Raw genomic sequence first — 16,194 nt, 5'->3', positions numbered from 1 at the left:
GATGGTCTCTTTCCTAGGGTTAAATGTGTCTCACTGACCCGAGGTCACCCAGCTGGCCAGGGCACTCTTCCAATTTCTAGCCTAATGCCTTAACCACTGCACCAAATTAGCTCTCATTAAGGGGTTATAGTACTGCACATTTGAAGCCTCTTCCTTAAGGCAAGCACTTCTGTTGAAAAGATACACATTTTCCCAAATCTCAATACTTTGTTATTTTGAAACGAGTGGATCATTGAGCAGAACATGGTTTGGCTGCCTGCAGACTTCTCAACATGTTATTTCACACTCCAGAAACGCAATATAGTCTTCTGGCCTTGTTTAGTCTACAACTTGTTTTCATTCCCCATCGTTCATTTTGTGTATAAACCTTAATGTTGAATAGCCCTTGGCATTATCTAGTGTTCCCCCTAAATGCAAGTTTAATGGTGGGGCAATGGAGATTGGATTAATCTCCATTCTATTTGCATAAATTGATTCTATTACCAATACTTAGTCCATCTTCTTTGTATTGAACCAGAGCATTCTCCTCTTGATACTATTTCTGGAAGTACACATGATATCATATTTCCAGTAAAATCTTGTCTCCAGATTTGCACGATTCCAAAATTCTTATGGCATTCTGAAAGCAAGCTTATATTAAGCATAACACTTACCAAGTATTTTGTGGACATTTGTTGAAAAACTATAAATCAGAAGTTAAGACAAAAGTTTATTTTTGGTAATTATATAATTTTTTTACAAAAGCCGCTTTAAAACCAACTGTGCTAATCAGAGAGCATTATATAGTTTAGTGTCCAATCCTCACTGGCATTTTTTAGCAAGCAAGAGCTTTTATTTCCCTACTTTCATCCCATGCCTGCTTCTAATTTCATACCTACATGAACATCCAAATAATTGGTATCTCAGTGAGCCTTGTTTTAACATCATTCTTTTTGGAGCACCACATTCACTGCAGCAAGATGTTTTGAGGACAGTTTAAGGTAGAATTCTCAATTTTGGATCTCCAGATGATCCAGAGGCACAGGCAAGTTGTGGCTAATATCTGGGCAACTAAAATTGGAAATCATTCGTTGAGGAAGCCTTCTTTTTCATAATATACAACGGTATAAGTAACTATAGTAAAATATTTAGTAAAATACAATTACTCAACAATGTAATAATAGTACTACTATTTATAGAAAAAGCCCATTAAGTTATCTTCTGAGCATGCTAACTTGAATAAGCAAAATTATGTCAAACTATATTTAAAATAAATTTTGTTAAAGAAGGTAAAGAAACAATCAGAATAGCAAACCCAAATAAATCTAGGATCAAGTTAAAATAGCAAGATAATAAATCAGAATTCTGATTAACTGGATGCAAGAAAAAGAACCCACATTTGATACTGATGGGTAAAACAGAAAGTAAATCTATTTCATCCCCAACTTTCAGGTAGTCCCACGTTTCTACTTCATGAGCTTTGAATGATGGCAAATAAGAACAGGATTTTATTAAACAGGATGTCTAAGATAATGTTGGTGTATTTACTTGGGTTATACTGTTGTACAACAAGATCTCCTTGGCAAGAACCTTAAAAAAACTTTCAAGACCAGTCCATTGTCTACTTGCACTCTCACCCCATGAATTCCTTCCAGAAAAAGTTAAAATATATAGCTATTGAAGTGTAACAAGCAGCAATAATCACCAATATCAGCAGTTTCTTCCAACTGTTTCATGGCTCATACATTAACCTAAAGCTATACAGTTCTGATGTATATTACTTTTATCATTTTGCAAAGTAATCTAATTAAATGTAGACTTCAGAATACTGGAGAATGGCTATGCTGGAAAATACCTGAAGATTAACTTCTCTCATTTTACACCCGTACAAAAAAGGAAGATCTATCCAAGCACTCACCTACACACATCTTCACTTTTCATACATGCAGTCTGTCCAGAGACAGATAAGTGTGTCAAATAAGCCCCCTCCCCCTACAAATTTAAAGCATGGTTTTGTAAAATAACAAATATGACTCCCCACCAAACGTTAAGTTGAATCACACATTCTAAGAGAAAGCAAAACCCCCAGGTTGCTATTCCAAACTATTGTCCTGTATAGTCAATTTACTGGTTTTGGTTTTTCTATATTATAGTTTACTATTTAAATAGTAGGTAAGATTGCTATTAAATTCAGCAATAGGAAAGGCAGAGTGACAGCACTGTTCTATAAAAAAGGTATAGATGAATGTGAAACTCCCCTTGGAACAACTGACAAATAATAGGTTAATTCACATAATTACACATAAAGACTGCTTTAGATCATTTTGATCAAAACTGTTACTAAAAAAATCATAATGCACTGGCAGTGCAATTGCTTCAACACTTATATAGCAAAGAAAAGAAAGAACAAAAAAATAGCATGCCATCTTTCCCATCTCTCAAGACAAGGAACCCAGATTTTTTTTTAAAAAAAAAGAAAGATACATTGAGTCTAGAATGAGCAGTGCTAATTTTGTTCCAGCTCCCCACCCCAAATGTCACCTTGGCCTCAAAATTAACTGTGACTGCATCCCATTAAAAACAATGGAATATATGTTAAGTTGCACTGCCAATAAATTGCTCCCATTATTTGTAGTGGGTTGCAGTTATGACTAACATTTCTACCCAAGCCTGACAGAAAGAAAGAGAAATAATCAACTGACACAGGAATGTTTCTTAATTGAAGTGTGCTTCCGCCATTTTTATTGAATTGCATGAACCCATTACTCATATTGGATCTTAATTTAGAGCAACGGTTCACCTTTAGTTTTTTCTCTGCTATAACTCAAAACTTGAGTGATACTTCATTTAAAAATAGGTTTTAAAAAAGCTCCTATATCCAAATGCACAACGCATTTCCACAATGTTACTGCTTACACTTGGTTTTTATGGCTGAGGACCTCTAGGTCAGAATATGCAACTTCTTGCTGCTCTGGTTAATGGAAAGTGAGGGGCAAATTAATCATTGCCTCACAAGGTTCAGTTTTCCCATTAATCCTACAGATTTGTTTAGGGGATCCAAGGAATTTTTTATGAAGGAAGGAAAATATTTTAGGCCAAGAATGCCTTACGACGATTCAAAGGAAGCATTGGAAGATGGTCAGTAGTGCAAAAGAGTTCTTCTCCCCAACAATTTCACTCCTCTCCTTTGTTCCTCCTGGATATGGTTATCCATGCTTCTTCCTTGGGTGAGGTAACCAGCTCATACTTCGTGTCAATGACTTGGCCTTCCACAGGCTGCAGGTGGAGTTTCCTCACAATCACGCTCAGAAGAACCGTGGCAACTGTATAGGCAAACCTAGCCATGAAAAAAAGATCATGTCAAATATTTGGAATTCATAGTTAAAGAAAAAAAAAGATACACATTGAAGGAACCCCCTTCTTGGGTTTATTCTATTGCAGGCATCTGAATCCTTCCAAAAAATTCTGATACAGTATATCAGCCACCCTTTGGACAGTGTAGAATGAGAAACTAAGGAAGAAGGGATGGTGTTTTTGACTCATTTGGGAGATTTTCCTCCTGCCAGAGTAACCTCTGGATGCTTTCCTAGATTAGATCTCCAAGACCCTATTATTCTATGTTTTATCTTCTAAGTACATCAAAAGAGGCTTTTTACAAATCTCAGCAACAAGAAAAATAAGAGTATTGCTTCCCCCCTCTATTTAGAGCACATCCCTCCCCCCCTCTTTTTTTTTTTTTAAAAAAAATAGTATTATTTTCTCTCACCTCAGTTCAGGGCATTCCTGACTTCCTGAAAAACCCAGGAGAGAGAAATTTTTTACAGCAGCTTCATCACTGAATCTATCTGGATCAAATCTATCAAAAAGAAAAGAAAAAGATCAAAAGCCACCCACTCCTTGAAATGAGCTAGAAGAAATGTGAATCGGCAATTAAGAAGCTCTTCAGCAGAGAATACCCAAGGCCGCCTGCATCCACCCAATGTACATTTTGTGATTTGGCACAATTTGGTGCGAGACAGAGCTGCCATCTCTTTCCCTTTTCCTCCTTTCTTTCTCCGCTGCCTGCACCAGGCCGCCTCCATTTTTCTCAATCCAGCTGGCCTGCAAGCAAATGTGTGCTCAGCAGTGGATGATTCATTAGAAAGAAAAGCATATTTCACATTCAGCTTGGGGAGGAGAGGTAAACAAGCAATTATCCAGCCTTGTCTAAAACTAACAGTAGGGTTTTCATAATGAAAGGATTGACAAAGTAATCAAAAGGACGCCTGGTTATTTATTTTCACACAAGTACCCCCCCTGCAATATTTATTAAATCTGTAGTATAGCACATGTGTGTTTTTCATTAACTTGATATTTCATTGGGCAATAGATCTTCTATTGTTCAACCCTTCAGCTGTCTGTTGGCTGTACCTCATCATGTTCCCTTAAAAGGCCAACCATATTCTGCAGGGAAATAGCAAAGTCTGGAAAAGCTGTTTTGTTTGATGTATCCCTTAATTTGTTTTAATTAGCAAAGTTAAAAAAGTTGGATTGTAAATGTTGGGAAATGGCGACGCCTGGTTGATGCTCATGTAGCTTTTTTTGGAGGAGGGGCAATTGGACCTCTCTGAACTCATCCCCTAACCTAAACAAAATGTGTTTGATGTGGAATGAAGACTACATTTGTATAAGCAGTGACCAAGAATTAATGATATGTACACAGAGATGACACGAAACAACTTTCATGGAGTCAGAGGAGATCCTGTACTTTACCACCACCTGTAATGAGTGTGAGAAGTGCTGCAGTACCCAACATTAGCTGCAGAGGCTAAATTCAGGATACTTGCAAAGATTAAACCCACGATATGTAGACCCAACTGCAATCCGGTGGTTGCAAGTATCATATTAAAAACAAAATAATTGGTTTTTAAACATTTGACACTCAGCATACTCAGCTTGGCTTCTCTACCTTTCCATTCCAGAGGGCTATTTATTTTCCTTGAACTAACAATGAAAGTATATCCTGTTAATGGAAATAACAGAATCTTTTGGGAAATGGCTCTTCTGCTCCCCCCCTAAAAAAGTAATGGTTCAGTTTCCAGAGCCAGATTTATTTATTTATTTATTAAAGCGATTTGGTTAATTTTGTTTCAATCAATTCAATTCTTTTCCTCTTGGATTCTTTTTCTCTTGGATTCAAAATGAATGTCTCTATTTCAGCTCCCCAATCCTGCTGGATAAAATTAAAGGTTGCCATTTGGAAGCACATTTTCTTCTACTCTGTGGAATTCAAATTTTGCGGCCAAAATTATTCTTCTGTGGCCATTTCGGAAAATAATGACGTAAAGCTTTTGATGGGTGTCCTCTGTTCTTGTAAACTGCAATAGACAAACTGCATCTGCCATATAAAATCACGAACCTCCTAAAATCTTTTGCTGAGAAAATAATGCATCTAGACAATTCTACTTTTTTATCTGCTTGGTGTTTTTTTTTTTACATGCACTTTGTGGTGGTTGTTTTTGAATCAAAATGAAATTCTACACCTACATTTTAAATGGAGGATCCCAGAAACCACGTGTCGTGATATAGGACCACTATTCATATAGTACCAAGAGACAGAATTTAGCAGGAGAAAAAATGAATTCACATTAAGAAATATTATCATCTAAGTTTTCTGTGTTCCATACTTGTAGGGCAACGGCCAGACTGAGCTGTCCTGCAAGACCACACCAAGAGCATATAAAACAAGAGTCTGTAAGAGAATTTAAAAAGCATCATATTAGCCCATTGACATGCACAACATTATCACATTGCATACACAAACTAGTAGACTATTATGTGCATTAATAGCTGTATAAATACATAACAGAAATATATTTTCTTTGCTTTAACTTCAGTTTAGATCCTTAATGCAAAACTAATTCAATCTGCAAGAAAAGAAGAGACCGGGGACAGAAAAAGGTGACAGCAGCCAAGTACCACATAACCTCTCAGAAAATTTTCCTTTGCGTGAAGCAGTATCACAATGACAGCATTTCAAGATAAGATGGACCATAATGGTTCCAAATGAGTATGTGTGTAATCATCTATATAGCAATCATTGCATTTTACAAGAGGAAACAGAAAGTGACAGAAGCGATAGAAACCGAAAGTTTTTTCTAGCTTTGTGCTTGAAATCAGCTCCTTTCACTACTTTCACAGAAGCCTGATGTCTGATAATCTCACCTTGAAGAACTTAAGGATAAAGTCACAATTGTGTTTATTAGGATGATGAAGATATTCTAGAACTGATGTCCAAGTAAATATGGCAAAAATATCACAATGGTGATATTTTTGTTGGAAATGGCACAAGCAAGAATAGACTATTTATATTTTATTAATCAAAACTCCTTACTAATTTGGAGCAAAAGATTAGAACTACCTTTTCCTTTACTTAAATGAATAAAGTGATTATAGCAAGCCATAATAAGATTTCATGCTTTTATTCTATTCTCTAAGCATCTTCCCCAAGTACTTTATGAACAACTAAAAGAGCCATCTCTCCTCATTCTAATGTGTTACCTTGTGGCCTTGTGCTATAACTCAACACAGAGCATCATAAATTTTACTAACTATTAATAGCATTCCTACTAAGTTACTCGGTTTAACAAACAGCTATGAATGAATCCTTCATCTTCATATATACCCAAATCTATTTATTTGCATCCAGTGTTTATTACGTTTGCAAATAACTCAAGGCAATGAACATATCCAGCACACCTTCCTCTTCCTGTTTACCCGTAACAACGACCCTGTGAGGTGGGTTGGGCTGAGAGAGAGTAACTGGCCCAAGGCCATCCAGGTGGCTTTCATAGCTAAGACAGGACTAAAACTCACTGTGTCTGGCTTTCAAGTCGATGCCTTAACCACTATACTGAGCTGGCTCTCATGATCATGATCCAGTTGTTCTCAACTAAGAACACTATTGCTATTCTACTTAGAGGAAAGGGAAAACTTTGCTTAATTGGCCCTTTCCTGGCTTAATTAGGTTCACAAACACACAGACACAAAAAGCATCTGAATGAATAAACAAAATCCTCAGTCATATAATGGTTTATTAAACAAAAATGCATTTGAGTGCGTTTTGGTTAATTATTGTGTTTGGTTGCCATTTTATATATTGGGTAGGGTTTTTAAAAAAATATGTGGTTATTTGGGGGATTTATTCGTTGTTGTTTTTTGCTGTACATTATTTGGAGTCACATTGCTTGAATTGGGCAGCCTTACCAATCCAATCCATCAATCAATGTTCTTTGAAACAGCTCATTGAAAAAAGAATTCAGTGTTTTGGTTTACCTGTCCACTAATGTGCCTCTCTTAAAAAAACAAAGTAACATCTCTTTCTAGGAAGTTTAACCAAAATTGAAGATCAGAGCACCAGCTTCCAATCCTACCTCCTTGGGAATCAGATGCTGATCAACTCTGCCTTCCAGCTCTTGAAGCCGAGCAGCAATTGGCGTTAGTTTTGCTGTCCTCACTGTCTCATTCAAAACCTGCCGGCAATACCTGCAAGCACAACATTTCCAAGGTTTTCGTTTGATTAAAAAAGAAAAGATTCCTAAAACACACATTCCTACAACCTCCAGAGACAGTATTTCAAACAAGAATCAGATTAATGAACATTTAATCCAGTCATGGCATAACCTGTGTTACAATACAGTAATGAGTTCTTGGATGAATTACTTGCCACTTGGCTACAGCTCTCCACTTTAATATTCCCAATTTTATTCTGTTTCTTGAAGCTCAAATGGCTGCTTGTTGGCTGAGACACTTCTTCTCCACTCCTGGCAAATTACAGTTCTCTTCCATCTCTGTTCCAAATCAAAGTGCAGTGCTATTCATGGATCACTTAGATCTCAGCACCCCTTTTAACTACTAGAGTTTTCTTCTGTTTTAAAATGCTTAGCATAGTTTTACAAATAAAGGAAACCTACAATGGGGGGGAGGGGAATATCCCAGAAAATTCCACTCTTTCATGTACGTGCCTTGGCCTCGTCCATTTTGCATCATTGTTCTGCCTATTGTTGCCCTCAAACATCCATGTATTGCCCCATCTGCTGTGTACAGGATATAAAATACCGGCAGTCCTCGATTTACAATAGTTTACTTAGTGACCATTCAAAGTTACAATGGCACTGAAAAAAGTGACTTGTGATTGTTTTTCACAATTACAACCTTTGCAGCATCCCCATGATCATATGATCAAAATTCAGATGCTCGGCAACTGATTCATACTTATGACTGTTGCTGTGTCCCAAGGTCATGTGATCCCCTTTTGCAACCTTCTGACAAGCAAAGTCAGCGGGGAAGCCAGATTCACTTAACAACCAGGTTACTAACTTATCAACTGTGGCAAGAAAAGCCATAAAATGGGGCAAAACTCACTTAACAGAAATGTTGGGCTCAATTGTGGTCGTACGTTGAGGACTACCGGTACTTGAATGGAATGGGTTGGCTAACTCACAGGGCAAACTCTGTCTTAAGTTAAGCATATTAGCAATATAGTACTATACTAGGGTTCAAATTGATTTTGAAAAGTGGTGAGAAATGGATAGGGCAAGAAGAAGGAAAACAAGAGTCCTCTTCTCACACCTTGTTAAGAGACCAAGAGTATGACATTTGCTGACAATAAAAAAATGAGTATAAAAATAGGCCCCTACCTAAGTTGTTCAATTTTCACATGTGTAACAGGGCTCTTCCCAAGAACCTGATCCAACTCCTTGTAAAGCTTTTGCTGGACTTCTTTTGAGGTAGTTAACAAATAGACTGCCCAGGTACACACTAAAGGAAAGAAAAGGAAAGAAGCATCAGAAGATAAAAGTCTTGAGTTGGTCAACACATGCATACAATTCACAGTTCATGTTCTGAAATTAGGAAAAAGCAAACCCCACTGAGTAACTCAATAGAAAACCCACGCCAGATGAAGCGGTCCATAGGAAGAAGTAAGTATTGGGTGGCCTGTGAGAAAATGAACAAGCATGGGTGATTAAACCATTTAAAGGCTGAGTAGACTTTTGAGGCAATCTACAGTTTAACAATCAGAGAACCTTTTGTGAAGTGCACAATTTGTACCATAGTTATTACTTTAGTCATCATTATCTTTGCCCTCTAAAATATGGTTTTTAATTATCCCCACATAATGAGACTTGAAAGACAATGGCTTGACTAAAGCTAGCCAGTGAGTTTAGAGCGAAGACCTCCAATTTATAATTTCATATATACCCAAGATGCAAACATCTATTCATCCATCCTTCATCCTTTTATCTCCCACACCATTCATTCATTCCAAGCTCTTCTATATCTACACAAAGCCCTCACCCCCATCCAAATGTTCCACACGCTGGCAGCACCTCCTTTGGCACCACTTAATAGGTTCTCTGCTTCATTTAATATTTCCTAATTAAAAGCAAAAGTTTATTGGAAGCTTGCATGCTGCAAAGCAAAGTGTCAGCCTTTGGCATAAGCTTTGTTTATCAGACCTTGATAAGCTTTCTTAGAAAGTAAGCATAATGGGAGGCTATAGTCCAGTGCTTGCTCTGGAAATCGTGGCTATCTGCCCAGACAAAAAATAAAGAGAAGCTGGAATGAAGAAAAGGATCCTGGAGAACTAAAGCAGGTATCAGGAAGAAATCTCTGCTACTACTATTTTATGATTAGCCATGCCCAGGGTGGATTTGATTTAAATCAGTAGTAAAAAGGCTTCATTTAAATCAACTAGATTTAAATCATAATTTTTAAAGAGCAACTGTCATCTCTGTCCCAGAGCGACTCCTCCTCTGACCTGCTGTTGACTCACCAACAGTCCCATTCACTTTAATGGGATGGCCTACTCTGCCCATCCTCCATAGCACGGCAGTCCAGCTTGGGAGGGGAGTGAAAGGGATGGTCACCGAGCAAGGAATGGCCTGGCTGGTGGGGCCCTGAAGTAAGCAGGTGAGGGGTGCGTGGGGCAGCTCCACCCCCTCCCCACCTGCCTCGCCTCGTTATGGTGGTAGCAGCGTGATGTGCTGCGCAGTCTCCTGCTGCGAGCGGCTGCAGTAGAAGTGGGCTGGCAGCCAAGCGGGTGCCTGCTGGATGGGGCTGTTGGTGCCACCACCGTGCGGCAAGGCAGGTGTCACAAAAAATATAAGACATCCCCCCCCCAAAAAAAAGACCTAATGCCTCTTTTGGAGGCAAAAATAATATAAGACTGGGTTTTACTCTTGGGGAAACACAATAGTTGGAGAACTACTCAAATTCTTTTATTTAATTAAAACACTTAAGAGCCTGGCACAGATGCATTTTTCTTCAAACAATCATACAGTTTGTAGTGTACATAGATTTGCAAAACAATGGGATAAAGGAATATTCCTGAACTTTGTTTTATGATTTATCTCATGGTTACTGTGAAATTGTGTGAATGCATCAATGCAGTGCATGTTATCTCAGCTTGCAAAGCTTTGATTCATTGAATGAGTTTACCAAAAATGTAAATATTACAGAATATACAGCCTCATGCTACATAACTAAGCTCCATTTCATGCTGAATAAACTAAATTATTAATGTATCTTAAATAGCAAACTATATTTAGATAGATTTTTACTCCAAAAGCATTTTATTAAAATAAATTTGATATAAAAAAAAAAAAATCCAATTTCCTGCCTGAGCAGGGGTTTGGACTAGATGACCTCCAAGGTACCTTCCAACTTTTTATTATTATTATTATTATTATTATTATTATTATTATTATTATTATTATTATTATTATTATTATTATTATTGATCATCGCACAGTCAGCCAGATGTTCAAACTTGATTTGGCATTTTCGTCCACCTATCGAGTCCTTACCAAGGACCTGGGATAGGCAGATGTGGATGTTTGATGGTATTACAGATATTGTCGCAGGATGGATGATGATGATGATGATGATGATGATGATGATTATTATTATATCAAAAAATCCAATTTAAATAAAAAATCCATTTTTTTATTTTTTTTAAAAAATCGATTATTATCCATCCTGGCCATGCCCACCTTAACATTCAACTTGTGCCCCATCATGACAACCACTTTATGAGCAACCCAAAAAATTCAGAATTGGTCACTAGTCCCCTATAAGTTGACCACCCTTAAACATATACTCTCCTCCCTATCTTTCTTTTCCTCTCTTCTTTCTCCAATTTCCTTTCTTATCTCCATACAGGAATAGCTGGAAAGGGACACATTCATTTAGATTCCTGAAATAAGCAAGGGTTGGGGTCAATTGCCTAAATGGCATCTTTCAGCTCTGAATCTCTGATATGAATGAATTAGGCCCTGAATGCACACCAGATCCAAAATAATATCATGGAATAGACTTTTTTTTGCCTTGCTCTAGTTGGTTTTCTTACCCTGATCCTCTGTTGTGCATTAATTAAGATGAAGGGAACCAGATTTAAATGTTCACAAGGAAAATCTGTATTCAGAACTTTTCTTTATTGGAAAATGCTCACATGTAGACACTGCACAGACACATTTAGAAGAGCTGATTCACTGAGAGAATAGCACTTTTTCTTGCCTTCAACAATTATTATTATTAGCCATCAAACTACTGTCAATTTTCAGCAACCGCGTAGATAACCCTTTCCAGATGACTTGCCCTCAACCCCAACGGTATATTCATTGCCGTTCTTATCAAATCCATCCATCATCAGTCATTGTCTTTTTCTCTATCCTTCCACCTTTCCCAGCATTAGAAATTTCTTCAGAATGCTACGTCTTCATATTTTGTGTCCAAAATATCATCCTTTAAGCCTGGTCATTCGTGCCTGAAGTAAGAGCTCCAGATTTGTCCTGTAATCTATTTGTTTGCTTTCTTGGCTATCCATGGCATTTTCATGAGTCTTTTTGAAACCCAGAAGTTTAAAAGCATCACTGCTCTTTCTATCTCAGTTTTCAAAGTCCAATTTTTGCTTTTGTTCCTGTTGTCATTAGCTGATGAGATACTTAATCATATCATCTTAATCATAAAATTACATTTAATCTCAATTTCCTTTTTTCAATTTTAAAGTCATGTTTTCTATTTTCAGTCCAGCTTCCCTCACTGTATATTCTCTACCCATCCTGTTAGATCCAGCAGGAGAGACATGCACTAGGTCCTGTCCACTAGAGAGTTCCACCTGGCAGGACCCAGGAATGGATCCTTTTTGGCCATGGCACCTGCGCTCTGAAATAGTCCTACTAGCACTGATGTTACCTAGTCTGGGTAATAAAACATCTGCAAAAAAGCAACCAAGCTCAGAGAGCACCAAGGACCCCTCATTTCAACCATGAGCTACAAATATTCTCTTTTTATTAATGACTGGAATGTTGATCTAACTACATTGTCTGGTACTACGGAGCATCTGCCATGGTATCTTGGATGCTGACATTTCTACTATATGGAATTTCTGTATATTCTTTTCATTTTATTCTCAAGTATCAATCTCTTTTTAAAAAAGGCTGTAGAGTTATTTCAAAGTTTATCACAATCAGCCAGGAAGGCAATTGCCTTAATGTTTGAGGGAAACCATGTAATGCTATTTTCAGATCTGCCTCTGGTTGGTATTGGTTTAAAAAAAACCAAAGAATTCAGACAAGCACATCTCATGGCCAAGCAAAAGGAAATAAAGACCGTTTCTTCCTATATCCTGAAATTTTTGGTTAATCCTGGGATATTGGGATTTTGCTTCTCCCAATCCCAATTTGCCAAGGCTTTTGTTACCATTGTCTTTACTCTACATGATGAGAAGTTGGAATTAAAAATTGACAAGTTATTTATCATTTATTTTGCTATTTCAGGCATAAGCCCTAGTTCCCTCCACCTGACCTATTTTAGCTTTTCATGTCCAAGAAAGAAAAACTGTGAATATTATAAAGGCCTGGAGCCTCTCAAAAGCAGCACACAAACTAAATCAAATTATCTAAAGTATTATGGAACAATAAGCACCGTGACAACATTTTCATAGGTCTCCTCCCTCCACCGATGATTTGCACTATGTCTTAAATGCTGTTTTATATACTTACATTTCGCAGTGATTATGGATCCTGCCAGAGAGAAGATCATGGTGTCCTCCAAAATCTAGAAAATGAAGAGAGTTTCATGGAGGAAAAAAAGACAGTGAGAGTTACTGCTAAACCTAATATTGAAAATTTAATCAAACATTTCACATATGTCAAAGCAGATATATGTGAAATGCATTCCAAATTAATTGTAGCTACCAAAGGAATAGCTCCAAAAAGAAAGAAAATGATTAATTGTCAACAATACATCTTCTCCTAGCCGAGAAAAAATATGCATGGGAAAGGCTGTCAGTTCCATGTATATTTAGAAGCCTCCCTTTATGAAGTCCACTGGCCTTCAGAGAACTCCAGACTGTCAGTTGCATGTCATGAAGATTGTTCAAATCAAAACATATTCTCTTGTGTCAAGCAAAATCCCCCTTAGAAAGGCCGCACGTAGCAAAAAGACCAATCAATCAAATCTTTATTATGGCTATAGACCATCGTAAGTATGCTTAGCAAAAGGAGCTTTCCTGGCTCTCCCCTCCCCCACTTTCTGTGGAAAAAAATATTTGATCTTTTAAAAATTCCTGGAGAGAAGAAAGCTACCAGGGCTACAAAAGGAGCTAAAGCACATGAGCTTCTGATTAAAGCGGAGAATCTAACAGAATTTGGAAGAACTAAGGGAGAAATAGGAAACTTTGTTGTAGTCATCGGTTTGCCCCTGTGAAATAATAGCAACTTAGGTAACTGGAAATGTTGCATAGGATTATTTTTTATTTTGGAATGCATGGACCTTTACGGTGCCTGATCATATACTCTTTCTGATTTATATTTTCCTTTTTCAAATGTTCAGTGATTATATTTCCTAATTAATAGACCAATTTCACTTTTTCTGTGTAGTTTTGAGTTCGGAGATTTGCTTGAGATGGTATGAGTGGCTTTCCCAGCTCTCTGTTTTTACACTTTTCTTTGCTGAATTGCATGTGACCACTTAAAATGATATTTTAGCCTTCTTTCTCTTGTTTTTTTTAAAATAAACTTAATTCTGTTATACCATGCGAATGATCTCCCAGAGGAGGGGTCCTGATTTCTTTAGTCACATGCCTCCATAGCCCACAGCCAGAAAATAGCTATAAAAATAAAATAAGATTCACAACTTCTTCTACCTGACAATAAAATGCACACATTATCTGCATGATACACTGAGGTTGAGGAGGGACGCCAAGTAAAGGCACCTCCCTGGAAAACAAGTAGCAGCAGCTAAATAGCCATACCAAAGCAGGAGGGCAGATCCAAGGTGTATTGACATTCAGGACTTCCCAGAGAGAAGATTTGAGACCTCTAGCTTTTCCTTCTATCGGCTCACACCTAATGATCTACCTCCATATACAATTTTGTAATTATATGCATTTCTCAGACATAAATACCACTGTACTTAATGGGGCATTGTTTGAAAGGCTATTGCCTTAAATACCAAAGATCAGAGAATGTGTGTGAATGACAGTAGCTTCACTCTTCACCACCACAGTGATGTGGTGATCTCTATAGATTTCACCAAGGCAATGCAGTCTCTGTAAAAGCAACAGGTATCTGGTATGCTATCTGGAAGACCATTCATGCGATTGCCATGGTGTATCTGCCAGATGAACATTTCAGATATGCCAGATATCGTATCGCCTATCCAACTATTCTGCCAATGAAGATTTTCTCACAAAATGTATGTATATGTGTGTGTGTGTGTATATGTTTGTGTGTGTGTGTGCGCGTGTGTGTTCATTTGTGTGTGTATATGTATATCTATATATGTTTCACGGCCTTGTCCTGTCAAAAATAAAAATTCACTCTAATCCTAGATCTGGTATAAAGAATTTCCTGCCATTTAGGAATTAGCTAAAATAATACATTAGGAACAGCTTCTCCCATTTTAACAATAACCCTAACCACAACACCTTAGCAGTTAAATGTATACCATAACATATTACTGTATTTTAATGAAAAAAATGGCTCCAAGCCTAAAGGTCCAAAATAGCCACACACATTACATTCTAGCAAGGAAAAAAAAACTACTCAAATGAGATGCAATAGAGGCTATTATATTAATCAAACACTATCAGGACATAATTAGCAGCTAATCTAGAGGGAACTCCATTAATAGTTAATTACACCAAAGATGCCGATACCTGCTTGTCACTCAGATTCCCCTGTAGTAAAGAATCTATGAAGATGTGTCGGCTGAAGCTCTTTCCTTGTCGTTCTTTTATGACTTTCTTCAAGACGAGCTCCATTTCCATCAGGGCTTTAAGCACAAACAATAATGAGGTCATTTCCTAGCTAGCACAGTGGGGTGTCCTAGAAACATATCATATCATGACAGGCAGCTGATCTTTGGCTTCTGAAGGCTGTTTCCCTTGTGATGGATGAAATGCAGTGATGTGAAATACATTTATTTTCATTATAGTCCTATCCATTGGTTTCACAGATATGTGTCTGTCTGTATGTGCAAGTATGAATGGAGAAACAAAATTTCATCTGTCAGCCTCCAGGAATTACAGAAAACATATACAATCTCTAAATGGCAAGCAAACAGGTACTGCAGAGTGCTGAAGGGGGGCAGATGAGATTGATTTATTACTCTATCCTGCATTTGGAAAAATAGATATCTAGCATACATGCTAAATAAAACAGTAGCATTTCTGAAACGTTCAGTAAAACAATGCTATGCAGAAATGTTCAATTAGATCACCTTGCCGGGTATATGTGTCAAATAGATAGAAAACAGAACTCACCATCTTCATACTGCTTTTTTCTGGTCATGCTTTTATCAAGTGAACCATCTAAGAAACCCTTTCCAATTTCTGCCCAGATCTGAAATAGAAATAAATAATCATCATCTTTCTTAATTTATTATAAGTATTTATTTCAGTCTTATCAGAATATTAAAACATGGTTTCTGTACTAAGGTAAGGCTGGTGCTAAAAGGGAAGTGAGTAATAACTCCAGGGAATTATAAACGCTTCTTTGCGGGAGGGTGTCTTCCCCGCAGCCTTGAAGGAAGCGGTGGTGAGGCCCCTCCTTAAGAAGCCTTCCCTGGACCCAGATGTATTAGCTAACTATCGTCCGGTCTCCAACCTTCGCTTTGTGGCGAAGGTTGTGGAGAGTGTGGTTGCGCGGCAGCTCCCCCGACACCTGGAGG

At 37.6% G+C, this 16,194-nt stretch overlaps 1 protein-coding gene across 1 annotated transcript in view; it reads right to left on the bottom strand.

Annotated features, from left to right (window-relative positions):
• Positions 1-1,464: 1,464 nt before the first annotated feature.
• The window catches only part of LOC107290707 (cytochrome P450 20A1), a 38,633-nt gene continuing 23,903 nt past the window's right edge, over positions 1,465-16,194 (bottom strand). The window contains exons 6-13 of the mRNA XM_015819611.1: positions 15,788-15,866; positions 15,182-15,297; positions 13,023-13,077; positions 8,658-8,778; positions 7,392-7,503; positions 5,646-5,710; positions 3,746-3,835; positions 1,465-3,316 (exon numbers count right to left, since the gene is read on the bottom strand). Coding sequence (XP_015675097.1) covers positions 3,154-3,316; positions 3,746-3,835; positions 5,646-5,710; positions 7,392-7,503; positions 8,658-8,778; positions 13,023-13,077; positions 15,182-15,297; positions 15,788-15,866 — 801 coding nt within the window. The 3' untranslated portion in view covers positions 1,465-3,153. The remainder of the gene's footprint in view (positions 3,317-3,745; positions 3,836-5,645; positions 5,711-7,391; positions 7,504-8,657; positions 8,779-13,022; positions 13,078-15,181; positions 15,298-15,787; positions 15,867-16,194) is intronic.

This window comes from Protobothrops mucrosquamatus, unplaced genomic scaffold (assembly GCF_001527695.2).
Source record: "Protobothrops mucrosquamatus isolate PMUCROS unplaced genomic scaffold, P.Mucros_1.0 scaffold958, whole genome shotgun sequence".
Classification (NCBI taxonomy): Eukaryota; Metazoa; Chordata; class Lepidosauria; order Squamata; family Viperidae; genus Protobothrops; species Protobothrops mucrosquamatus.
Note: the sequence above shows the minus strand (reverse complement) of the source record. Positions and strands in the feature narration are given on the sequence as shown.